The 26,872-nt window shown below is 38.6% G+C and overlaps 1 protein-coding gene across 1 annotated transcript in view; it reads left to right on the top strand.

Moving 5' to 3' along the window:
• SEL1L (SEL1L adaptor subunit of SYVN1 ubiquitin ligase) overlaps positions 1 to 26,872 on the top strand; it is a 56,644-nt gene that overhangs the window by 14,382 nt on the left and 15,390 nt on the right. Inside the window, exons 4-14 of the mRNA XM_082835638.1 lie at positions 8,226 to 8,393; positions 10,000 to 10,105; positions 10,905 to 11,067; positions 13,830 to 13,883; positions 13,974 to 14,033; positions 16,290 to 16,371; positions 16,736 to 16,890; positions 20,310 to 20,366; positions 22,678 to 22,746; positions 25,474 to 25,551; positions 26,604 to 26,666. Of these exons, the coding sequence (XP_082691764.1) occupies positions 8,226 to 8,393; positions 10,000 to 10,105; positions 10,905 to 11,067; positions 13,830 to 13,883; positions 13,974 to 14,033; positions 16,290 to 16,371; positions 16,736 to 16,890; positions 20,310 to 20,366; positions 22,678 to 22,746; positions 25,474 to 25,551; positions 26,604 to 26,666 (1,055 nt within the window). The remainder of the gene's footprint in view (positions 1 to 8,225; positions 8,394 to 9,999; positions 10,106 to 10,904; positions 11,068 to 13,829; positions 13,884 to 13,973; positions 14,034 to 16,289; positions 16,372 to 16,735; positions 16,891 to 20,309; positions 20,367 to 22,677; positions 22,747 to 25,473; positions 25,552 to 26,603; positions 26,667 to 26,872) is intronic.

The following is a 26,872-nucleotide window of genomic DNA, read 5'->3' on the forward strand; positions in this document are numbered from 1 at the left end:
ATGTGAAATGTCTTCCAGGGAAGCTCATTAGTGACCCAGTGCCTGGAGTTTTTAGTGGAGACTAGTCATATAATCACTGTCCGCCTGGAATCTACCAAAATTGCAGACTGCCAGAAGGAAAGCAGATGTTGAGCATGAACCACATGGTTTGTACAAGCAGTTTAGGTACAGTGAGTCACTAGGGTTAGGGTGGCAGGAACCCTCCCAGAGTCTAAGTTCCCAGATGCCAGCCAAGGGCCAACCTTTCAAAGGATAGCAGTCATGTCTGTTGTGTTAACTGTTTTCTGCATATCACCTCAGTAAACATTTGTTGAAAAGGAATGAATGAAAGGCCACCAAGAGGGGAATGATTACACTGTGGTATTCCCCTGTTACAGAATACTCAATAGTCATTTTAAAAGGAACATGTTTTGTTGGCAAATAACAGAAAATCCATCAACCAGTGGCAGGAGCAGAGGTTTATTTGGCTCACATAACCAGAACTCCATAGATAAGGTGGTTCAGGGCTTGTGCCATCAAGGGTTCCAGCTCCTTCTCTCTCTCCTCTTCAGTCTCCTTAGTAAATTGACTTCATCGTCATGTTTGTCCCAGCCGGTCACACCTGGTGGTAGCTGTATCTCCAGGTCCTAGGTCCGCAGGAAGAAGTGGTGCCTGCATCAGAGGAGCGGCAGCCTCCCTCGGAAGTCACTAGTAGAACTGCCAAAACTATCACTTGACCATCCCCAGCCCCACAGAGGTGAGGAAGGGGTTACGAATTGTTAGCCAGTCTACACTGGCTCCACCTGAAGGAATGTCAGTGATAAGTGAAAATGTCACATTGTAAATAATTCACTTAGTATTGAGAGAAGCCTGGGACCCGGGACCCTTTGCTGCAGTGCTGCAGTGCTTGCCCCGGGCACATCTCTCCTCGAGCAACAAATATATAGAAACTGTATGGGACTAAAAATAACTGTGTGCGTGTGACAGCGGGGCAAAATTATGGACAAAAGATAACAGAGACCAAAAAACCCAACTGCCACTTTTGAAGAGCCTGGAGCAAAAGCAGGGGGTCGGGATCAAAAGCAGGGCACTGCTCATGCCTCCTGCACACGCCACCATAAAGGGGTGGGCAGACCACCTAAGCCACTGCTCCGGCCCAGCCCCTGGACACACCCCTACCCTCACCCCGTATAAGGAACCAGCTCTCGCCCCATTGATCCTCTATTGCTCAGGGTGCTCCAGAGAAATATCAATAGAACTGAAGGCCCTCTGCTGGCAGAATTCCTTCTTGCTCTTGTTCTGTTAGGCCTTTAACTGATTGATTGAGGCCCACCCACATTGTGGAGGGTAATGTGCTTTACTCAAAGTCCATGATTTAAATGTTAATCTCATCCAAAAAACACCATCACAGAAACCCAGCGTTGTGTTTGACCAAACATCTGGATGCTGTGGCCCAGCTAAGTTTATACACAGAGTTAACCATCACAGGTCCCTTATGGGAAAGAAAGCCATTTGTTTCCCCACATTTGCACTTGAAAAGAAAAATGAACCTCTTTTCTAGGAACAGTCATTACCTTTGGAGAAAGATAATTTTCAGTGGTAACTAAAGATGACAGTGATTTTTCTTTAATTTTGTATACTTTCCCATTGCTTGGATTGTCTTTTCTACAATAAACACACTACCCTAATAGTCTTAAAAAAAAAAATCAAATAACCAGCATCTTGGTCTGTTTTGAATGGCACTGAGCTTAAACTTAACTAAACATGCTTAAAATTGGGTTCTGAAGTAAGAAAATTGGTTGAGTAATAGGATAGCATTTTTGCTTCATTGTCACATGCAAGGGGGGGGGTGGAAAGGAATAAACCTTAGTACTCTGACTAAACAGAAGATAAATGGTTAAGGAAACATAGGCCATAATCTACAACAGGTCTATAATGTAGAGCCTTCTTTTATCGTTTTTTCTGTTGTTTGGTTGTACAAGAAATTATTTGTGGAAAGAAACGCCTTTGGGAGACCATCCTTGTGGAAAAGCACCCCACCAGGGCTTTTGAACTCAAAATGCCTTTACAGCCATTATTTAGTGAAACTCACTGTTTTCTTTTGTTTTAATATTTATTTATTTATTTTGGCTGCATCGGGTCTTAGTTGTAGCACACAGGATCTTTAGTTGCGGCATGCATGTGGGATTAGGCATCGAACCCTGGCCCCCTGCATTGGGAGTGTGGAGTCTTACTCACTGGACCACCAGAAAGTCCCCAAACTCACTGTTCTTAAGCAGCAGTTTTCCTGAGCAAGTTTCACTCTGGTTTCTGACTGCCTGTCACCTAAGTGTCGTGCAGCTTTTGTCACTTTCTACTGGGCACATGGGCCAGTGCTTTCTTCTTTTGAATGATTATTTTCACAGAGAGAACTGAGCTTATATGAACTCTGATCTTAATGTTTTTGTTCATTCTCTAGGTGACTACATTTCATTAGTTTTCTGAAAAATACATCTTAATCCTTAAAGCAGTGCCTTCCTTAGTATAGTCTGCATGTCTGTCTGTCCTTCATTAATGTAATTTCTCAACTCTAGTTAGCAATTCACAACCTTGGGTGAAAACAGTCTTCTTGTAGCAAATAACATAAAATTGTTATTTTCCCTAGAAGATTACTATACCATATTTCTCAGTCAACGGTAAATACCTCTTTATTTGGCCTATACCATTTGCTTTATCTCAAGTATGATTTGCTTCAAATCATCTGTTATTTGTGTTCCGTCTGTAGTACTTTAGGAAGTTTGATGTTAATTGGTTGATTGAGTTTTTATCTTTGTGTTTACTAAAATTGCTGAACATTATTATCTTGAGGTTGGTACCTTTTTAACGTTAAATGTGTTTCAATTTTTGACTATAAATACATTTGACTATAAATATAATTTTTGACTGTAAGTGTGTGTGTGTGTATATATATATTTTTTTTTTCTTTTTTTTTTTGTGGTACGTGGGCCTCTCACTGTTGTGGCCTCTCCTGTTGCGGAGCACAGGCTCCAGACGCGCAGGCTCAGTGGCCATGGCTCACAGGCCTAGCCGCTCCGTGGCATGTGGGATCTTCCTGGACTGGGGCGTGAACCCGTGTCCCCTGCATCGGCATGCGGACTCTCAACCACTGCGCCACCAGGGAAGCCCGACTATAAGTATATTTTTGACTCTAAATATATTTGACTAAAATGCTACTTACTGCTGTATATTTGGAAGTACAAAATTGCTTCAAACAAGCAGCATGATTAAATAGTCGTCTTATTAACAGAATACCCATCTAAACTTATAATATCAGTCTTTAACAGAGTGTAAATGCTCTTAAAATGAGGAATTTGAGAGCTAAATCCCTTGGCTTTATCTGTATGGATCAAGAGGTTGATGTTTTTGTTTTGTTTTGATCTTACAATTAAAAATGAGGAAAAGATGAGTATTTGTATTCCAGGACATTTAATTCAGTACCAATAGCAACATTCAAGCCACGTTTACATTGTTTTCTCTTGGCAACTGAAGAAAAACATACAACCTAAAAGTTGCAAATTATGTTTTATTCGGGGACCTTACTGAGGACTGTATGGTGGGAGACAGCCTCTCAGATAGCTCTGAGGACCTGCTCCTAAGAGGTAAGGGAGGAGCCAGGATATATAGTTTTTGCTGGGAAGAAAAAAATGCATGTAGTCAGACATCAAAATATTACTGCTAATCACAAAAATCAGACATCTCAATGATTTTAGTGCTTTTCTATGTTTGGGAAGATGCAAGAGTCTGGGCTCATTGAAATTATTCCTTAGATATGCATCTTAACTATATAGAGCCAGTATCCTGTTTTTCTCCATCCTGAATTCCCCTCAGGGTGCACTGTTGGGGATGCAGCTGCAGTGGCTGGTGGCTCTATGGCAGACAACATTCTTTGTTTACTGAATGGCAAACGACAGTCTTTGCCCACACTCTTGAATTCTTTCCACCAATGTTCAAACATGCTATAATATCTGAATATTAGAAAAACCAAGACTTGGCCCCCAGTGCCCCTCCGGCAACCACCTTACTTCTCTACTCCCCTTCATAGCATTATTCTTTGGAAGAGTTGTCTCTATTCACTGATTTTGCTTCCTCTCTTTCCATTCTCTAATCGGAGTGTGACGAGGCCCTGGTCCCCTCCAGACCACTAAAGCCACTCTCCTCCAGGAGCATTCTAATTGCTGAGTACCTGGTCAGTTCTTGGTCCTTACCTTACCGACCCCTCATGTATTTTTTTCCTTTCTCTGAAGATGCTTTCTTCACTTGGCTGTGGTTCCTCGGAACCTGCCTGATGTTGAAACGTAAGGTTGCCCCCAAGACTCAGCCTTTATCTTCTGCTCTGTCTACACCATTCTCTAGTGACCTTTGATTCCATCTGTGTTGATGCCCAGGTTTCTCTGTAACTCCTGCACTGTAGTTGATTTAACCAACCTACTTATCTTAATCTTTGAGTTCTTTTTGGCTTTATGTTTTTAAAATTATGATGGTGCACAAATGCTCTCTTGGGTATACCTCTTTTTATCTTCGTGGGAGCCCTTCTATTAAGTAAACATCCCAGAAGTGAAAAAATGGGATTGAAAGGTGTATGGAGCTTTTTAATTCTAACAGATATTACTGAATGCCCCTCTACACTCCTGCCAACAGTATGGAAGTTCCCATTTACCTATATTCTGGCCAGCGCTGAAGGATTACAGGTTCAGGTAGGGTTTGGGGTGGGAGCAGGGGGGTAGGGGGTTGTTAAAAACCTTTCTAGCTTTCCTAAATGATTCTAATTGGCTTTGCAAGAGCAAATTTCTACTAGTTTAAATATAGAGCAGCAGTCTGTTCATTATTATAAGTTCTTAAATACCGTTAAGTTAAATATCTTACTCTCAAGGTCTAAATAAATTGTGATACTATGTCATTTTTACATGAAGGTGCAGAGTTGACTTAACACATTTTTTTCCCTTTCATTTTAAGTGTCACATTTGATTACTGGCTATCATTAACTCAAATTGCATATTCAGTCAGCCTCATTATGCCAGAGCAGTGATTACCATTGTTTTTAAAACTGGTACTGTTTTCATGGCTGTTTTTAAAATAATAGCTTCAAAATTCTTAGAGAATTTCTCCATGGAAGAAAATTAACTGAAATCAACGCTATTGTGAGGAATATCAACTTGAGATTATTGACTTGAAACCAGCAAGTCCCAGTCAGTACCTTTTGGAAGACTTTAAAATAAGTTTAAAAGGTAACAGCAGTTTCCCTGTGGTGATTTTGCTTGGAGAAGATAGCTGAGAGATACAAATTTTCTTTCTACTAACTTAATAATAAACACATTATTTTGACCAAGATATTTCGGTTTTACTAAATTGATAAAGCAGGTGTACCCTAGGAGTTCTTCCTGCTTAAGTTAGTGCTGACTCAGTAGTAGGTTAAAACTAGTGCTGACTCTGTAGTAGGTTAAAACCTTTTGTTGCTAAAAACCTTTGGGTTCTCTCCAGTTTCTTTTCTGCTGTATTGTTCCATCACATGAAAACGAATGCTTTCCTGTATTTGAACCACTTACAAAATATAAGTTCTGGCAAATTAGAATTCTTATGACAATTCTTATTTGCTTTTAAAACAGAAATTTCTGTTATCATAGGGAAAAATCAAATATACTTTAAACCACTGTACGTTATTTAAGTTGAAATTCAAGTTTACAAACTGCAGTTGTACAGATATTATCTTTCCAAAGCAAATTTGAATCTAGTAGCAGTGCATGGGAGCGCCTTTTTCAGATTCTGTAGTCAAAGTGATGCCTCTGAGGTTGTTGATAAAGGATGCTTTGCTTATATGTTGCATTAAAGATCATTTCTTAAAAAGTGGACAAATCAAAGGTGAAAAAGTTATTTGCCTCTGGTCAGTGATTACCAGGATGGTGAATGACATTTATCTGGTGGTAAACCATTTTGAATTTGTTTGCCTTTCATAACTTACTGAAAATAATTTTCAAATTAGTCTTAGAATGTATTCTTCTTTACACAGGAAAGAAAGAGCATACATTTTCTAGCCTTTCAGAGCAGAAGTGCCAGGAGTAAAATAGCAATTGCCATCTCCTAGACTCTTACCGCCTTACGTGGCAGGCACCATGATGAGCCCCTTACACGTATTATTTCAGTTCATCTTTGTGAGTAACTCTATGCAGCAAGGACTGTTATCCCAATTTGTAGATAAGGAGGTTATCTCCAAATAATTTTATGGGTAAGGAGAGAGATTAAATAACTTACTCAAAGTTCACAGCTAATAATCAGTAGGGTTTGAGTCAGGTGTTCTGACTCCAGAACCTATACTGTTACTTACTAAGCTCTGCTGCCTAATTAAATTCTCCATGTAAAAGCAAAATGAACGTTGGCATATATGTACTCATACTTACCGTATGGTTGGAGCCTAGGCTCAGGCCTGGCCCTTTGGTATTCTCATATACCTCTTAATTGGCATTCTTATGCATACTCTTGCCTTCAAATATATCTGTAAACTGGAGAACTTTCTTTTTGGCTACAGCTGAAAAGATGTCTAAGACATTTCACTTGTTTTATTTTTTGTTAGCTACCTTGAATGTAGCAGGAGCAAAGCTTAACTTGTCTCTCTCCTGATCCATTTTATCCCTACCCAGTAACCTACTCCTCCTTTAGTGTTCTCTATCTTAGTAAGGACAACCACCTACTCACTTCCTGAAGCCTAATACCTGGGAGCCTTCCTTGATTCCTCTCTCCTCTCATCTGCACATCTAGTCAGTAAGTAGAACCATATCTACTTCCTTAGCATCACTTGAGTACATCCACTTTTTTCATTTCATTGTCCTCTTCAGGCTACCATTACCTCTCGATTAGACCACTATCACAACCTTTAAACCGGTCACCTTGCATCCAGCCTGGCATTCCATTGTCCCCTCTCTAAGTAAAGTATAAGTATGCGCATGTCACTCCTACTTTAAACTCTTGAATTTCCATTGTTCTCAGGATAAAATCCAAATTGAGTTAGTAAGACTTGTCAGGACCTCCCTAGTCTGGCTTCTTTGTGCTTCTTTAGCTTCTTCTCTTGTCCACTTTGACACTCACACTACATGTTGTGAGATAATGAACTTTATTTTCTCTAATATGCCATGCTGTCTTTCATTTGATTCTTAACGCATACTTTTCCCTTTGTCTACAATGCTTGTCCCCCTACCCCACCCCAAAGCATTTCATCCACCACCTCTTCCTAGACATCCATGAGGTTCAGTGTAAACTGCAGTTCCTGACGGGGAGCTTTCCTTTCCATAACATCAATCATACTTGTGTTTAATGTCTCTCTTCCTTGCTAGGCAGTAAGTTCCATGTAGCAGAGACCTCTGCTCCACGTCATTTCCAGCACCTGGCATAATTCCCAGCACCTAGGAGATACTTGGAAAGAACTTACAGAACAAATTAGAGATATGGTTTTGTTTTTTTTTTTTTTTGCGGTACGTGGGCCTCTCACTGTTATGGCCTCTCCCGTTGTGGAGCACAGGCTCCAGACGTGCAGGCTCAGTGGCCATGGCTCACGGGCCTAGCTGCTCTACGGCATGTGGGATCTTCCCGGACCGGGGCACGAACCCATGTCCCCTGCATCGGCAGGTGGACTCTCAACCACTGCGCCACCAGGGAAGCCCAGAGATATGGTTTTTACCCTTAACAAGCTCAAAGTCTAGTGGGAGCTAGAGTATTGTAAAGAAAGAAGCTCAGTGAGTGTGATCAGTACTCTAATAAAATGCTGGGGGATCACAGAGGAGTATGTGAGTGATTAACTTTGCCTGGGGGAGCATTTTCCCTGTGTAACTTTATATTATTGAAGAAATTGACTTACAGCATTCAGATAGGAAAAAAAGGAGAGCTGTGCTGAGCAGTGGAATTGATTCAGTTGCATTTGCCTTATTTTTTGCTCACTGGTTGGGCAGCTCTTTTCAGTAGACTTTTGATATTCTAAGGTTATTATCTCAAGACCTTCCAAAATTCTAACCTAGATATAGAGCTGGGTAGTCAGCTAGCCATGCTCAATAAGTTGACTCACCTTCACGTCGTCCCTGAACAAAATCAGTGCCGGGCCTTTTATGTTCCCCATTACAAATCATGTATCTGTGTCTTTGGATTCTCATAGTTGAAATTGACAGTGTTAAATCCATGAATACCAGAGGTGCTGTTCATGTTTAGATTTTTTTTTTTCTTTCCAGCTTTGACCGCCATTGAAGGCACAGCACACGGGGAGCCCTGTCACTTCCCTTTTCTGTTTCTGGATAAGGAATATGATGAGTGTACCTCAGATGGGAGGGAAGATGGCAGACTGTGGTGTGCTACAACCTATGACTACAAGGCAGATGAAAAATGGGGCTTTTGTGAAAGTAAGTATTGCTCAGTAGGCGGCACATCCACATTGTTTTGTGTCTCAGGCAACAGTTTAAAGGCCTTTTCGTAGCCGTCCATTTTCCACCTTTGTGAGAAATGGTCAACGTCGATGACGAGGTTGTTGCCTTAAAGCCTGGACGTCAGCACAGGAAGCGTGCAGTGTACTTACTTCCAGGCCGTCACTCAAGCGGCTTATCACACTTGTGCCTTATTTAGAGGTGGTTTTCCATTGGTGTGCACGGGTTGTTCTGAAACTCTCAGGCAGGCTGCTAAATTAATTAATGTAAAACATTTTTTGGCAATAAAGGTAATAGAACATTATGGTGAAGGCTAAGTAATAGTGGTTAAAAGAAAGATAGGGCTTCCCTGGTGGCACAGTGGTTGACAGTCCGCCTGCCAATGCAAGGGACATGGGTTTGCGCCCCAGTCCGGGAGGATCCCACATGCCGCAGAGTGGCTGGGCCCGTGAGGCATGGCCGCTGAGCCTGCACGTCTGGAGCCTGTGCTCCGCAACGGGAGAGGCCACAACAGTGAGAGGCCTGTGTACCACAAAAAAAAAAAGAAAGAAAGAAAGATAGATCATACCTTTCCTAAATACTTGAGCGAAATGCACTGTGCTAAGGTAACATTTGGCAAATATAGTATATTTAACTGTCCTAAGTGTTCATGTCAGTACGAAGGGACTGACTTCTAAATTCAAGCAAGCTGTGTTTTTGGGAAAAACTTTCTAACTAATAAAAAACAATGGAAAACCTTGAATATACCTCATTTGATACCAAATGACATTTTCAGAATAATGGCTCTGATAGACTATTTAGGCTTTCCTAGAATATGTCTTACAGTCCGTCTTTGGATGTAGGCCAGTATGATTAAGTACTCCAGTTTAACACATCAGATTTTGTTTTTATATTGCAAGAACAGCTCACTTCTGTTCCTGTAAATATTAGTCCTCATGAAATACTCAGATGTCTCTTGGTGAGTTCTATATTTCTGTTAAATGCTATATTACAGTAACAAAATAATTTTTGAGAAATCAATAATTCTGTGATTTTCAGGGTTGTATTAGTGCATAGGAAAAATAGTAGAGAACTTGAACACTAATTAATCAGGATCTGTAGTTAATAAAAATCAATTTTTTTACTAATTTTTGTTATGTAATTAATCAAATACTTTCTCCTTGTAAAATATACAGCATTTCAGGTGAGACTGAAGTGTTCTTTGACTACAACAGTATTTTTCTGTTTTTTACTGTCCTGATTTTAGCTGACCTTGGCATATATAATCATAAACTCCTACTGAAATTTTAGTTGAATTATATAAAAAGTTAGAATTACTAGCAGAAAAGTACCCTCCAGAAGCAGGTTGATATTGCTTTCTCTGAAAGAAAGTGATTTCAATGAGGTTTTTTTTTTCCTGCCTTAATCTTTTGTCAGATAAAGGCCATACTGAAAACCATGTGTCTTTAGAGTCAGACTTGGAAATGGTGAAAGATCATGGATTATGTTTGCATGACTACCCAAAAGAAAGAATACATACTGATGTTTGATAAATAATTGGTGCAGAATTATCCATGTAAATTCAAAATGTAAATTTTATTTTTAGCTGAAGAAGAGGCTGCCAAAAGACGGCAAATGCAGGAAGCAGAAATGATGTACCAGACTGGGATGAAAATCCTCAATGGAAGCAATAAGAAAAGCCAAAAAAGAGAGTAGGTAGCACAGCCAACTCCATTCTTACCCTGAGATAGGCCATTACTGAGATAAATGGATAAGTACTTTTTAAATTTAATGTACTGCCAGAGACAAAGGATTTCTTAAGTTGCATTACAAGAAAACTCAATATGATATATGAATATTAGGGGCATTACTTTTATCAGATTTTAGCTTGTTGGGGTAAAAAGGTCCTAAAACCAGTCACAAGAATGAACAGTGAGCAAATGGCAATATTTGATTAAGTTATAGTAATTTCTCAGAGCCAGGAATACATACAGTATCCAGAATTCAAAGTGACATAAAACAAACAAGGAATTGCTGTCAGGTGTTTTCTGATTTTTTGGTTTTGCTTTGTAATTTTCTTGCAAAGTCTAGAATTTAGGAATGAAAGAACATAAAACAAGTGATTGTCCTGTAACATTTTATGTCCCTTTAATTTCAGCTGATTTTTGTTATAGTCTGTGCAAAGAAGACAGTTATGGTGATTATATCATTCATTAGATTATTTACCGGACACCATATTATAGTTCTCACATTGCAAATCCAGTTAACTTTTTTAATCGAATTTTTTAGGATTACTATTAGTGTAATTAGAATTCCAAGATATTGCAATAACAGAACTGGTACCTTATGTAAAAACAAAAGTAAGTTTTGTAAATAACGCTACTTTAGTAAAAATAAAATATCAGAGGGATTCTATAGAAGAAGGAAATTAAGCTGCATTTTAGGAGATCTTGAAAAAAATGGCAGCTCCAAAATATTGCTGATTTGTTTTTTCATTACTTCTGTTTAAAGAGCATATCGGTATCTTCAAAAGGCAGCAAGCATGAACCATACCAAGGCCCTGGAGAGAGTGTCCTATGCTCTTTTGTTTGGTGATTACCTGACACAGAATATCCAGGCAGCTAAAGAGATGTTTGAGAAACTGACTGAGGAAGGTTCTCCCAAGGGACAAACTGTAAGTATACTTTCCGTGGAGGATCTCTCCGCATACAGCACTGGTTTATTTTAACAGCGTGGTACTCTTCTTTGCCCTGACTTCCTTTAACAAGTAAAACTGTAAATATTAATTTTGTGGCAGATCATTTTCCCAGTCTTCTTGGACAGTCTTTTTCCTTAGTTTGAGAACATTTATAGTCACTTAAGGCGTTTTTGCAATTGCATCTTGCCAAAATTATATTTGTAGTTTTCCAACTTAAATCTTCAGAGAATTAAACGAAGGTAATTGTTTTTTATCTGAAATTACTCACCGTTGTATTTTTTTTTCCTAAGGTCAGGTGCTCCAGCTCCTGTTAATCTTGGTATTTTTGTAAAAAGATACTTTGTTACAGAAGCAGTACATGTCCTTTATAAGGAAACTAGAAATACAAACTAAAAAAGCTAAGAAAGTGAACATCACATATGTACCTCCCAGACATAGGCACTGGTAATAGGTTAGTCCATGCATACCCTCCCTTCTAGACCTTTCTCTTCGTGTAAATTCTTTATTAAAATAAAATGTCATTGCCTACTGTTCCATAACTTGCTCTTTTCAATCAATAGCCTTTAGCTCTTCCAATTCCAGTAAACTTTTACATCATATAACACCCATACCATATTCGTACGGTGTTGAGTGAAAACATTTTCTTTACATCTGTTTTGTCCAATCAGTATTTGGTCCAGGACTATACTTATATTTGGTCGCTACTTCTAGCATAGCCCGCACCTTTCTTTTTTTCTTTCTGTGTTAGAGATAGGGCCAGTTTTTCTACAGAATGTTCTGCCTCAGTTTGTCTATTTGTTTCCTCATGGTGTCCTTTAGTTTGTTTCTTCATCATCTGTGTTTCCTAAAACTGAATGACACAGCTAAAGGCTGATGAACTCAAGTAAAATGTTTTTAGTTAGGCTACTGTGTAGCAGATGTTCTGATTCCATATTGCCCTTTGAGCCAGTTGACACATAATATCTGCTTGACTCCCCACTAGTAATGGTAGGATTGATGCCTGGATTTAGGGGCCACATTTATTTAAAATGCCCTCAATAGAGGGAAGGGAAAGTGGCTGGGGATTGGGTTACTAATCAATTATACCTATGTGAAGAAGCCTCCATAAAAATCCCTCAACTCTGGGGTTTGGAGAGCCTCCAGGTTGGTGAATACATCCATGTGGCAGGAGGTGGTACACTCCAACTCCATGCGGACAGAAGCTCCTGCGCTTAGGACTCTTACGGACCTCACCCTTTGTACCTCTGCATCTGGCTGTTTATCTATATTCTTTATATTGTCTTTTAATTTTGTTTATACGTTTTTTCATGTAAAATAAGCAACTTTAGTTGAATTTATTCATCTTTCCTTTTATGGTTTCTGGGTTTTGTGTCCTACTTACAAAGGTGTTTTGCCCACTTAAAAAAAATACCTTCAATAATAAAGATTTATCGATGGTGTGGGATTTGCTTGAAGATAACACAGAATTTCTAGTCACAGAGGAAGTCTGTTTTCAGACTATAAACAGTAAAGGCATTTGGACCATTGTTTTCCACAGGACTGATAACCTGATCAGTATGCAACTCTTATGTAGTCTTGGTTTTGGTTTATAAACAGGTTATATCTTAATTGCTCCCCTTTGTTTTCAAAGCTTTTTTTCCCTTTTTACATAAATCAGGTTATGTAAAATTCACACATATATTCTTTATCTTCAGACACATTCTGTTCTGAGGAATGGTTTTACTTTTAAGGCATCTTTTCCCTCTAATAATAGAACCTTACAATGCCACAGTGCTTTATACACTGCAAAGCACTCTCTCCACCATAATTAATTCTAGCTGATGAAGCAAAGCACCACATCACAGTGGCTTCACACAGCAAGGAGTTATTTCTTGTTTATGCCAGGTCCCATGCAGCTCTCCCACCTGAGTTACTCTTCATATGGTGACTCAGGGTCAGGGGCTGCTTCCGTCATGTAGCTATATACCATCTGGAACATGGGGCTTCCAAGCCATCATGAAGGGAGAAGGGAGGACTGGAGGATTCTCTGTGATGTTTTTAAGGGCCAGGTCTGAAAATGGCTTGCATCCCCTCTGGTCACATCCCAGGCAGTGGCCCTACCTAACTTCAAGGGAGGCTGGGAAATGTAGACGAGCTCGTGGCTTTTGATGAGAATAGCACCTGCGTTTCCAACTTTAGCTTATGCTTTCATGTCATCAGGGATAATCCTCAGAGGGCAGAGGGTAGAACCTTACCAATACATTGTCTGGTTGGTTGGGATTTTTTAAGAAAACTGTGTACGCTCTAGTGTTGTAAAGTGACCTTTCTCCCTTGATCCCTTCAACTTAGCCCCTTGCTGCCTCTTTTTATCCCTGCAATAGCTTATTTAGTAATCTCTTACCCACTGTCATTGTGTATCACCCTTCACATAGATAATATGTTGATGTAATGGTATAGGAGACATTTTGTTTTCATAATAGCTGTTCATCAAGAATCAAGTAAAGGTCATATTTAAATGTGTTCAGCTTCAGTTTTCTAGTTGATGTTTTATTAAATTGTCTTTAATCTTCAAGCTAAGCTTTTTTGGTTGCTTAAAGTTATATTTCATTGTGTAATTTGTAAAACCTTGAATGCATTTCTGAGGCTTTTTAATTCCACAGCTGTGCATATTTGCAACTGTTCAAATCTTTTAGCATTTAAAGATTCTTGCATCTTTTCATGGTTCATAAAACTGTCTGCCTTCTATCATTTTGTTTCAGGCTCTTGGCTTTCTCTATGCTTCTGGACTTGGTGTTAATTCAAGTCAGGCAAAGGTAATATTATTAAAACTTTATTGTATATTATAATTTGAATTGGGTAAATATGTAACTATGTTGAGTTAAGCATCTTTTGTTCTTTCACAGGCCCTTGTTTATTATACTTTCGGAGCTCTTGGGGGCAACCTAATAGCCCACATGGTTTTGGTAAGTAAGATTTAAATTGAAGGCTAATAACATTGAATAGTTGGTTTACAAGTGGCCGCAACTTTTCTAGATTTCATGATTGAAATTTACTTATATTCATTAAGACCCAATATTCAATTGAATGTCCTTGAGCTTCTTGTTAATGGATACAGCAGTTGAATCTACATGTGGATGAAAATTGGTAGAGTCCACAGTTTGTCTTTAAAATGATTAGTTTGGCTGATTTCCCTTAAAATAGAAATCTGATAAATGGTTCTTTTTCAGTTTTCTATAAGTTGGAATTGTTTGTCAGAATCATTTTTTAGATTGGGTTATGACAGATTTTACATTTAAATAGATGAAGGACTAAGTATACAAATAACCAGTGTCCTATAAAGTTCATTACAGAGTATCTCTTATGTATTACCTGATAGTGTTGATCACTTAAACGGCTTAGTGTTAAAATATAGAATCTTTCCACCACATTTTTTTTTTGCTGAGGTGTTTAATCTGCCTTCTACTTTATAAATTGACTTTGGGTGAGTCCACATGACCTCTGACCCATATTACTGTTCCAAATGAATATGTAAGTTCTTGCAGGAATGTAAAGAATAGATTGAGCAGAAATGAGACTGAAAGCAGAGAAACCAGTCCAAAATCTGGAGGGGTCTTTAGGCCTGGTCATTGATGGGATTATGACACTTAACAAAGAAGGAAAATCTAGTTTTCTGGCCAATTGGGCAGATCCTGGATAATTTTCCCTATGTGTATTCCAAAAATATTTACTGAATACTTGTCATTAGAATTCCAAAGATCAGTAAGATATAATACCATCGCACAACAAACTTTTAATGTAGAAAGGGAGACGTGAGTAAGGAGGTCGTTACAATACAGCATGAGAATGTCAGGGAATCACCTAAAAGGTACCTCACCCATACTGGCATTGGAAGGAGATACTTCTGAAGAAAGGAGCAACTAAAATGTTGGAAAATAGAATGCCAGGTAGTCTGTCAACAGGACAGGTAGACAGGATTCATGTAAACAGCTGTACGTCACACCAGGGAACTTGGGCTTAGTCCTGTTACAGAGGGAAACTGCTGAAGGAGTTTCAGTAAGTGAAAAACAAGGGTGTTGCTCTAGGTTTCTGAAACACTCCTTACTAATTTTGAAGTCTTTTTCACTTGTTTGTTTAATCTCCAGGAACGTTTATTCCTCAAACAGTAATTGAAAAAGTTATTTTTAGATGAATTTTCAAGAAATATTAGATATTTTTGACACAAATCTTTTTAAACTACTTATCAGTCTCCTTAAATGGTGGCTACAAAACAGGAACATTAAGTATCAATATTATACATGTTATGGGTCTTCCCTGGTGGTGCAGTGGTTAAGAATCCACCTGCCAATGCAGGGGAAACGGGTTCGAGCCCTGGTCCGGGAAGATCCCACATGCCGCGGAGCAACTAAGCCCTTGCGCCACAACTACTGAGCCTGCGCTCTAGAGCCCGCAAGCCACAACTACTGAAGCCCATGCACCTAGAACCCATCCTGCGCAACAAGATAAGCCACCGCAATGAGAAGCCCATGCGCTGCAACAAAGAATAGCCCCCGCTCTCCGCAACTAGAGAGAGCCTGTGCGCAGCAACGAAGACCCAACGCAGCCAAAAATAAATAAATTTATTTTTTTTAAAAAGTTAAAAAAATATATACATGTTATTATACAGTCATTCCCTAAGGATTGTTAAAATTGGTAAAGCTATTTGAGTCTGTGCTAAATGGCTCCAGAGAGCTGTGTCTTATGCTCTTTATAATTAGCTATCTTCCCCCTTATTCTGAAGTCATTTATTGCTGGTATTACTGTGCCTGTTCTGGTAGTCTCTTGTCTTCCCTATTTTGCTAATTTTTTCCTTCTTTAAGAGCTACTTTGGAAGATTAACCTGTTTTTGTTAAAATTGTATCTGAAGTAAAATTGAAATCTATTCTAAGAGCCCAAGCAATTTCCTCTTACAGGTAAATGGGCACACTGCATTACATAAAGTTGATGGCATCTATTTTGATTGCTCTCGGAACTTTATTATTTATTTCCTAGTTCTTAGCCTGGTTGTTGAAGTTGCTGAATAAGTTACCTCAACGTAAAACTCAGGATAAATGATGTAGCCAAGTACTTGGATCAAAGGACAGCAAAATTACATTCTGCCTGTAGTTAGCTTTATTTGTTCCCACAAGAATGCCACTGAAGCATGTGAAACTGCCTTCTTCTCACCTGAAGTTGTATTACAGGGTTACCGATACTGGGCTGGCATTGGGGTCCTCCAGAGCTGTGAATCTGCACTGACTCATTATCGTCTTGTTGCTAATCATGGTATATACCTTTTTGCCTTTCACCTTACCAAAACCAAAAAAAAATCCAAACAGAATCAATTTTAAATACATCTATTTTCATTGTACTACTTGAAATACTGTGACTGTTTCTCTCAAGTAGAATCATCTTTACACTAGTTGATTAAGAAGTACTTTTCAAAAATTTGCTTTGGGTTCCACTTCTTAATATTATGTGGGAAAAAAAAACCCTGAATTTAGATTACTATTTTGTACTCTATAGACCACTGTGGAAACAATTTCCTTTAACATAGTGTCTGTCAGCATTTGGCAGCTGGAATTGTACTTCCCTCTGTGGGACAGTCCCTCTGACCTTCATCCCCATCGTTACTTTGTCCACATTTCAGTTGCTAGTGATATCTCACTGACGGGAGGCTCAGTAGTACAGAGAATACGGCTGCCTGATGAGGTGGAAAATCCAGGAATGAACAGTGGAATGCTTGAAGAAGATTTGATTCAGTATTACCAGTTCTTAGCTGAAAAAGGTGATGTGCAAGCACAGGTATGTGTTTAAACATCTCCCGCGAGATCTTACTGCCTTGTATGTGACAGCCTCTGGGGGCAAGCACTTATATCTGTAACATTTTCACGGACCTATTATTAGCTACATGATTACCACACTCTCACGACCTTCCCTTTGGACTCACCTGGGATGTGGCCCAGGCATATTGATGGTTCCGTGAAAGCTGGCCGGGGAGACTCCGCTGTGCACCCCAGTTGGAAACTGCTGCTTAAATGGAGCGGTGTTGCGGTGGTGATGAAGGCTCTTCCGGGGGTCACCCAGGATGGAAACTGTCACCCCCCCAAACAAAAAGTCTCTGGCACATTTGGAATTTCAGATGCTCTTCAGAGCTATCCATGTTTCCTTTCCTTATCTTAGACTATAATTTTCTCAAGGTCAAGGACAGAAGTAGGCTTGTTTAATGTAAACTGTATGATATATTCAGTACATCAAAGTATCATGTATAATATGCTGTTACATTGGTTGTTTCGATGATATTAAAATAAAAAGGAGAACTTCGCTGTCCATTTTAAGAACAGTTAATTTTCAGACTAATAGAAGGGAATATTTTTTTAAAAAAAGAAAAAAACTTTAGCCGTATCTTAGCTCATGGAAATTAAAATAAAGTTGTCTCTTCTGATTATACATCTTTCTTTTATATGACACCAATTAAAATTCAAAACACTCTAAATGCTTAACAATAGGGAATTGGCTCAAATATGACACTCCAATATAATGGAATTCTATGCGGTCATTAAAAATTATGTAGAATACTACTTAATGTAGAAAGCTGATTTCAGTGTATTAAGTGAAAATCTCAAGTTAAAGAAAAAAGTGTGTGGTATAGTATATCATTTTCTTTTTTTTTACTTACTGAGTTATGACATGAATACAGAAAAGTACACAAAACTGAAGTACAGCTCAATGAATTATCAGCAAGGGAGCCTCTTGTGTGGTGTAACTGGGACCCTAGAAGCCCCTCTTTGGAACTCTTCTTCCCTAACTCTTTCCTCTTGCCTGTAGGTAACCACTGAGCTTGCGTCTAACACCATAGATTGGTTTGGCCTGTTTTTGAAGGAGTCTTACGTAAAAATAAATCATACAGCATTTTTTTGGTATCAACTTCTTTTACTCAGCATTATGTTTTTGTGAAATCAATCCATGTGTTTTCACATAGCTGTAATTCATTCATTTGCGTTGCTATATAGTATTTCATTGTATGAAACTACCACAATTTATCCATTTTATTCTTCCCAGATTTGGGCTGTTACAAATAATGCTCTGCATTTTCTTGTACATGTCTTGTGCAAATACTGTCTCAAATTTTCATAGCTTTATAGAACTTGATAGCTAGTATAATACATTCTCCCACTATCATATTTTCATTATATTTAGCTCTAATTTTCATCATGATTTCTTTTGACCCGGGTGTAATTTAGAAATGAATTGCTTAGTTTCCACATACAGTCAGCCCTTTGTAACAGCAGGTTCTGCATCCAAAGATTCAACTAACTGTGGATCAAAAAATTTGAAACAATTTATTTTTCAGAAAGTTCCAAAAAGCAAACTTTGTCACACACTGGCAGCTATTTACGTAGTATTTACATTGTATTGACAACTATTTACATAGCATTTACATTAAGTATTATAAGTAATCTAGAAATGATTTAAAGTGTACGGGAGGTTGTACATGGGTTACGTGCACATACTATGCCATTTTATATAAGGGACTTGGCATCTGCAGATTTTGGTATCTGTGGGGTTCCTGGAACCAGTCCCCCATGGATGCCAAGGGACAACTGTACATGGGAATTTTCTGCTTACCTTTTTTGTTGTTGATATCTGGCTTAATCTACTGTAGTCAGTATATGCTCTGTATGACTTCAGTTGTTAGAGTTCTTGAAACTTGCTTGATGCCCCATCTTGGTCAGTTTGGGCAAATATTCTGTGGGCTAAAGAGAATGTGAATTTCTACAGTCGTTGGGTGTAGTGTTTGATATGTGTCAATTGTCGTGTTTCTTAATCCTACTGTTCAAATCTTTTGAATCCCTACTGAATTTGGCTGCTTTTTCTGTCAAATGCTGAGACAATATTGCTGAAATTTTCCACTCTGATTGTGGATTTGTCTCTTTCTCCTTTTAGTTTCATTAGTTTTGATTTATATATTTTAAGCCATGTGGATGCGTAACTTAATATTGTTATCTTTCTGTTGAGCTAACTTTTGTATCATGAAATGACCTCTTATCTCCAGAAATATTTTTTACTTTAGTTGTATTTTGCCTGATAACTGGCATAGCTACACTACTTTTTTTTGGTTAGTATTTACCCAGAATATCTTTTCTATCTTGTACTTTCAACCTTCTAATGTTTAAGGTATGTCTCTTGCAAGCATCATATGACTAGTTTTGTTCATTTTTCTTAATCCATTCAGTCTTTTAAGTAGAGTAATTAGTGATATATTTGAGTTTCAATTTTCTATCTCACTTTTATTTTGCTTTTCCAAGTTCCTTTTTCTCTCCTTTCTTACCCTATTTTGGTTTGAGTTTGTCTGTGTTTTAATCCTATATGTTTTTGAACCCCACAAGATACTATTATTTTATATAGTCCATCCAATTTAGATTTACTCACAAATTTACCTTTCTCTTGTTCTTTATTTCTTACTGCATCTCCAAGTTTCCCAGGATAATTTTCCCTCTTAAAGAATACTCTTGAGTTCAAAAGATTTGAACTTTTCTTTAGTTTGTGTGGAAATGCCTTTATTTCACCTCTATTTCAGGATACTTTGCAACTAAAAGCGGACATTTTTAGTTTTTTTTTAAATGTAGAATATGAACTTCCCTGGCGGTCCAGTGGTTAAGACTTCGCCTTCCAGTGCAAGGGGTGTGGGTTCAGTCCCTGATCGGGGAGCTAAGATCCCACATGCATCTCAGCCAAAAAACCAAAACGTAAAACAGAAGCGATGTTGTAACAAATTCAATAAAGACTTAAAAAATTGTCCACATCGGGCTTCCCTGGTGGCGCAGTGGTTGAGAGTCCGCCTGCCGATGCAGGGGACGCGGGTTCGTGCCCCGGTCCGGGAGGATCCCACATGCCGCGGAGCGGCTGGGCCCATTAGCCATAGCCGCTGAGCCTGCTCGTCTGGAGCCTGTGCTCCGCAACGGGAGAGGCCACAACAGTGAGAGGCCCGCGTACCAAAAAAAAAAAAAAAAAAAAAAAAATTGTCCACATCAAAAGAGTCTTTAAAACAAACAAAAAATGTAAGTTAGAGTAATATCTGAGGGAATTAAGACTAAATGTTTAATTTGCTGTGTTGTGAACAGAAACCTTTTTTGTGACCAAATGGTTTCTTGTTGGTCTAATTTCATTACATGCCAGAGGCAGGTGCTGCCATTTACTCTTGCCTCCTTTTTCATTTTCAGGTTGGTCTGGGACAGCTGCATCTGCACGGAGGCCGTGGAGTAGAACAAAACCATCAGGTAACCTTCCTGTTCTTAGGGCTTTACATTTCATATTGTAGCAAGAAATGATGCTCCAGATATATTTCTTGCTAAGTCAGTGACAATATCAAGCTTTGTGATTAATGGATGTTGGTAACATCACAAATGAGCTTTCAAGATCTAACCCGAGAAGAAACTGAGGAACAAAAATGTGATCATACCTCGTAGTGATGGGAAAGGTTTTATTAATTCCAAAACCTAGTTCTCAATACGGCCGAAAATGCATCAACAATGTCTTGGTTTTCTATAGGTATTGTGATAGAAGTATGTCTTAGAAAACTCCTATTGGAAAATATTTCCTAGAACTGAGGTAAATTCAGTGTTGAGTTTGTGAGAAATTAGGAGTGTACAACTATAGCGGTCAGATCCATATCCACTCACCAACTTCGGTCTGCTTTTTGTCCTGTGTATCGCTCGTCTCTTCCCTTGTTGCCATCAATATACGTATCACTTACCCGCCTGCATTTCCTAAGCAGTAGCCTGTCTTTGTAAACTGTGCATCTGATCGTGCAGTTCCATTGCTTAAAACTCTCTTGAGTGGTCTGTGATTTCTAGTAGCTTGGAAACCAAAACCTTTAACATGACCTCCAAGGCCTTGTACCAGTCTCTATTTACCTCACCAGCCCCTTGCTTTCTGAGTCACAGGCACACGGAACTTTTCTCAGGTCTTTGAAAATATTAAGAACCTCCCTGTCTCCGGACTTCTGGAAGGCCAGTCCCTCTGACTAGAGTGAATATTATTATCCCACCTCCTTTATTCACATAACAATCCTAGTCATTCTCCAGAACTCAATTCCAGGATCTCTTCCCCTGAATGTCTCCACTGACCACAACCCCACTTCAAGAATAGGTCATGGACCACAGTTATGACTTCTGAAAATCTGTATTCCCTGTGGCCTTTGTCCATTATAAGTTAGTTAATTATGTAATTGTTTCCCCTGCTAGAATATAAGGTCCAAAACAGCATGAACTATGTCTGCCTTGTTTGCCACTTCATTCCCAGCACCTGGCAGTGCCTAGCATGTATAATATTAAGTTCTCAGTAAATGTTCTTCAAACTAATGAAACTGTTTTTCTACCACACCAGTTAAGTATTCTAATTAAGGTTATTTCAAGCACTATATTATATCAACTTTAAGAATTAGTTTGTAACAAAATACATTTATCGCTAAAACTATACCAAATATTGATGCTTTTTAAAACTATTATTCAAACAGCATTTTGACAACTTTAAGTGTCTTTAGGTCATTAAAATTACATGTCATTCGGCCAGTGAAGCATCAGATGAACTGGTTAGTAAAAAAGTGTCAGGTGAGAGAACAGAATTCTGGTTAAGAATTTGCTACATACCATTACACAACAAGTTTTGGGATATTCTTGGTGGTGTATGCTGCCTACCTGTGAAACAATTACACAGTGATAAATTTTCACAGAAGAAAAGGAATTCCCAATATATAATTGCATGAATTCAACTAATATTTGAGTACCACCTGTCCCATTCACTGCAAGGCATTCAGGATACAATGCTGGACCTTACCCTTGGTCCTTACCTTTACAGAGCTTCAAGTTTAATAGAAGCATTAGGTAATTTTTAAATGATCACACCAACAAATATGTAATAAATTGTGGTTATTGTTACAAAGGAGAATTAATGAGTCCAATGATAGGTTAACGAGGGGGAGGTGGCACTTGTCTCTGAAGAGACGTGGATGACATTTAAGTTGAACCTTGGAGGTAATACGATCATTCCAGGCCAAAAAGAACAGCATGTGTATAGGTCCTGAGGCAGGAAGGAACATGGCTGGTGTACCCAGAGTGCAGGGAACAAGGTGAAACAGTACTGAGATAAACAGTGTCTGGTCACGTCAGTGTATTCCCTGCAGCACTTCAAGGGGCTGGAAGGACCAGCATGTTGAGATTTAAGAACAGTCGCTTTGGATGACCCCAAGAATAAAAGCAGAAAGATCAGGGAGGGGAGCATTCCAGAAGTTCTGCTGAGAGATAATGCAGCTTACACTAGAATTATGGGAATGGAGGATGGTAGATGGATTCAGGATGTATCAGTATTTGGTGGTGAAAGAAATAGGACTTAGTGATGGATTGGATATGAGAGGGAAGTGGGGTGGGTACCTCAGACATCCAGGAGACGTTGTGTTGTCATTTACTTAAACTGAGATATACTGCAGTATAACAAGATTTTTTAAAATGTTCGTGCGGTAATTATTTTGGTTAAAAGCCAAGGGCAGGTTCTATTAACAACTAATAATTTTCATAAATTCCTTTCTCACAGAGAGCATTTGACTACTTCAATTTAGCAGCTAATGCTGGCAATTCTCATGCCATGGCCTTCTTGGGAAAGGTACTGTACATCCTGTGAACATTTTCTGCAATAGCAAGAGGTGTTCACATAGTAAGCACGTATTGTATTCATCGTCTACAATTTACCAAATATAAGCTGGAAATAAAATTTCCAATACAAGCATATTATATCTTGTCTTAAGATAAGTGCTATTCTGAGGCATTTTCTTAAGTAACTTAAAGGTAACATAGCATTTGCTTGTCAGTATGTTAATTCTCCATCGAAGTTAGCTATCACTGTCTGCACCCCTACTTTCTGTGTATTATACACAGTAATAAGGAATTTATTCTTTATGCTGTGCAGTTTTTTGCTAAGTCTGTCATAATTACCTGTTTACTTTCATGCTGAATAAGAGACATTTAGAGTGTGTTGAAATGTGTCTGCAAACCTTTTAATTGTCTTAAATATGATAGCCATCACCCACCTCTCAATGCAGTTCTTTTCTCAAGCAAGGGAACCTTTAAGTCTAGATACTTAATGAATAGATTCCATATTTCATGGCATAACCTCAAAACTTCCTTTTTTCATTATTTTGAAAATTAACACATTATAAACCAATGGATATTTTCATCTATAGCCAAGTCCTAAGGTTAGGAGGCTCAGATAGACTATATCTCAAAAGCTTTTACAAAGAGAAGATCTAACCAGTATTTGCCACAGCTAGTCATTTGGGACCTGAGAACTTTACATTTAGACTTCCTGTTACAGCATAGAAATTGGTATTGCCTATCTTTTTTTTTTTTTCATTTATTTATTTATGGCTGTGTTGGGTCTTTGTTGCTGTGCGTGGGCTTTCTCTAGTTGTGGCGAGTGGGGGCTACTCTTCCTTGCGGTGCGCAGGCTTCTCATTGCGGTGGCTTCTCTTGTTGTGGAGCATGGGCTCTAGGCACGGGGGCTTCAGTAGTTGTGGCACGTGGGCTCAGTAGTTATGGCTCACGGGCTCTAGAGTGCAGGCTCAGTAGTTGTGGCGCACGGGCTTAGTTGCTCTGCGACATGTGGGATCTTCCCAGACCAGGGCTCGAACCGGTGTCCCCTTCATTGGCAGGTGGATTCTTAACCACTGTGCCACCAGGGAAGTCACTGCCTATCTATTTTTGTTAGCATTTAACAACTTTTCATTTCAGCCCTCTCGATTCTTGCTCTGATTTACTAATTTTCCTATCTCAAAAAAAGATTTTCTTTACTTATTTCCTTAATACTTACATTGATAAAAACAGTACTACTGGTCATTCAGTTTTCCTTTCTCCTGGCCCTTTTGTCAGTTCCCGTACCTGGTACTATATAGACGTTCAGTGCTTGAAACCTTTTAAGATAACCTTTTAGTTATTTCCTTTCCTGAATTTAAGACATACCCTGCATCTTATCATGGGGAAAGCAGTGGTAGAGGAGAAAGGAAGGTGGACATTGCTATCGGCTCTTCTTTTCCTCGTTTAATCGCTTATCCCAAGCAATTGTTCAACCATTTGCACTGGGACAGAGTGAGAAGAAAGATTTGTCTCAGGGTTTAAGATTTCTTCTTTTGACACATGAAAGGATGCTCAACATCACTAATCGTTAGAGAAACGCAAATCAAAACTACAATGAGGTATCACCTCACACCAGTCAGAATGGCCATCATCAAAAAATCTACAAACAATAAATGCTGGAGAGGGTATGGAGTAAAGGGAACTCTTTTGAACTGTTGGTGGGAATGTAAATTGATACAGCCACTATGAAGAACAGTATGGAGGTTCCTTAAAAAACTAAAAATAGAACTACCATATGAGCCAGCAATCCCATTACTGGGCATATACCCTGAGGAAACCATAATTCAAAAAGAGACATGTACCACAATGTTCATTGCAGTGCTGTTTACAATAGCCAGGACGTGGAAGCAACCTAAGTGTCCATCGACAGATGAATGGATAAAGAAGATGTAGCACATATATGCAATGGAATATTACTCGGCCATAAAAAGAAATGAAATTGAGTTATTTGTAGCGAGGTGGATGGACCTAGAGTTTGTCATACAGAGTGAAGTGAGTCAGAAAGAGAAAAACAAATACCGTATGCTAACACATGTATATGGAATCTAAGAAAACAAAAATGGTTCTGATGAACCTAGGGACAGGACAGGAATAAAGATGCAGACGTAGAGAATGGACTTGAGGACATGGGGAGGGGGAAGGGTAAGCTGGGACGAAGTGAGAGAGTGGCATGGACATATATACACTACCAGATGTAAAATAGCTAGTGGGAAGCAGCTGCATAGCACAGGGATTAGCTCAGTACTTTGTGACCACCTACAGGGGTGGGATAGGGAGGGTGGGAGCGAGGGAGACGCAAGAGGGAGGAATATGGGGATATATGTATACATATAGCTGATTCACTTTGTCATACAGCAGAAACTAACACAACATTGTAGTGCAATTATACTCCAATAAAGATGTTTAAAAAATAAAATAACTGTAGTTAATAAAAAAGATTTCTTCTTTTGAGTTTGATCAGTGAACTGATTTTATATATTCATGTTTATAGATAAGTTATTAATTTGACATGACATAGAATATATTAAAAATGTCTACTTTTAAGGTTTTGCTTTTAATTCTAAAATATCTTGTGGGGAATTTTAAACTTTTTTGAAAGATTCCATGAAATCTAACAAAACCCAGAATGAGCTGAGATAGGAGAAAAATGTAATTGGAGAGAAGGTTACAGCTCATATTGAAATTGGGGTCTGTTTTTCAGATGTATTCAGAGGGAAGTGATATTGTACCTCAGAGTAATGAGACAGCTCTTCACTACTTTAAAAAAGCTGCTGACATGGTAAGACTTCATGACTCAGTATATTGAAATGTGTACCATATTACTATTATTTTCATAAGAAAGTTTATTGTGTTAAGGGGGTTAGTCATAATCGACTTCATAAATTATTGGAAGTGCTTATGTAAGTATGATTCATATGGATGAATTGGCTAGAAAAAACCTACTCGGTGAAAAGCAGTATGTATTTTTTTTAGGGACTGGATTATTGAATATTAATTCTCTGTTTCAATTTCATTGAGAAGTTTCCTGATCAGGGAAATAATGATTTTAGTAATGGAATTGGGTGTTATATAATTTATCCTATTTGTGTTGCAACTTGAGGTTTAAAGCTTACATGACTGGGTAGTTTTGATAACCATGATACATAAGTTAGGCTTTCTTTGGCCCAGAGAAAGCTGCCTATGAATATTTAAGATCCTCTGGCTCCAGTGTGTACACTGACCTCTTTGTCAACTAGTACATGTTACTGTAGTCCCAAATGTCAGTGGAGTGTTTCCCAAAGGGGCACTGTGACACTTTTTTTAAAGATGGCTCTGTCCTTCTGAGTTTAGGTGAATACTAGATTTTTCTCTTTTCGGTCTCAAAACAATGATTGTCTTTGCTCCACAACATTCCAACAGTCTTAAGCATATCCTTGCCACCTGATCCCAATATTAATTCATTGATTCTGCCCCATGGCAGCATCTTCTTTATTGGGGTGGGAGGTTACCAGTGAAAAACTACCAAAAAGAAAAAAAATGACCTACTTTTAATTTTGAAAAGATTAAATACATGTCATGTTTTATATCATAAATTCATGAAACAGATAGTCATAAGGTAAGTCACCAAAAGTTAATTGTAAGTGAATTTACTATTTACTCTTTTTCAGCAATTACTGAAAGTCAAATCTCTAAAACTCAGTATCATGTTTAGTCTGATGGGAAGGAGAAAATTTTGTTTTAAATTGAAAAGTACTAAAACATGTTTTGAATATGCTTGTAACTTATTTCTTTTGCAGTCATTTATTCTTGCCTATTTTGTAATGAATCTTCCACTTTGTCTCTGATTGGCAGGGCAACCCAGTTGGACAGAGTGGGCTTGGAATGGCTTACCTCTACGGGAGAGGAGTTCAAGTTGTAAGTCTTCAATCTGACGTCTGACTTTAATGAGCCGTCAGCTGGTGAGATAGGGAAGTATTCCTTAACTAGCTCCCAGTCAGCCCAGGTGAGGCCGTTTCATTATAAGCAAAGCTGAAACTCTGAGTTTGGTTCCCTACCACCCCTTACCCCATCCCACCATAGCAGCTGCCTTCTTAGAATAACTGTGTCTCTGGCACCTTTTC

Source organism: Leucopleurus acutus (assembly GCF_964270905.1).
Source record: "Leucopleurus acutus genome assembly, chromosome: 1".
In the NCBI taxonomy this organism is placed as follows: domain Eukaryota; kingdom Metazoa; phylum Chordata; class Mammalia; order Artiodactyla; family Delphinidae; genus Leucopleurus; species Leucopleurus acutus.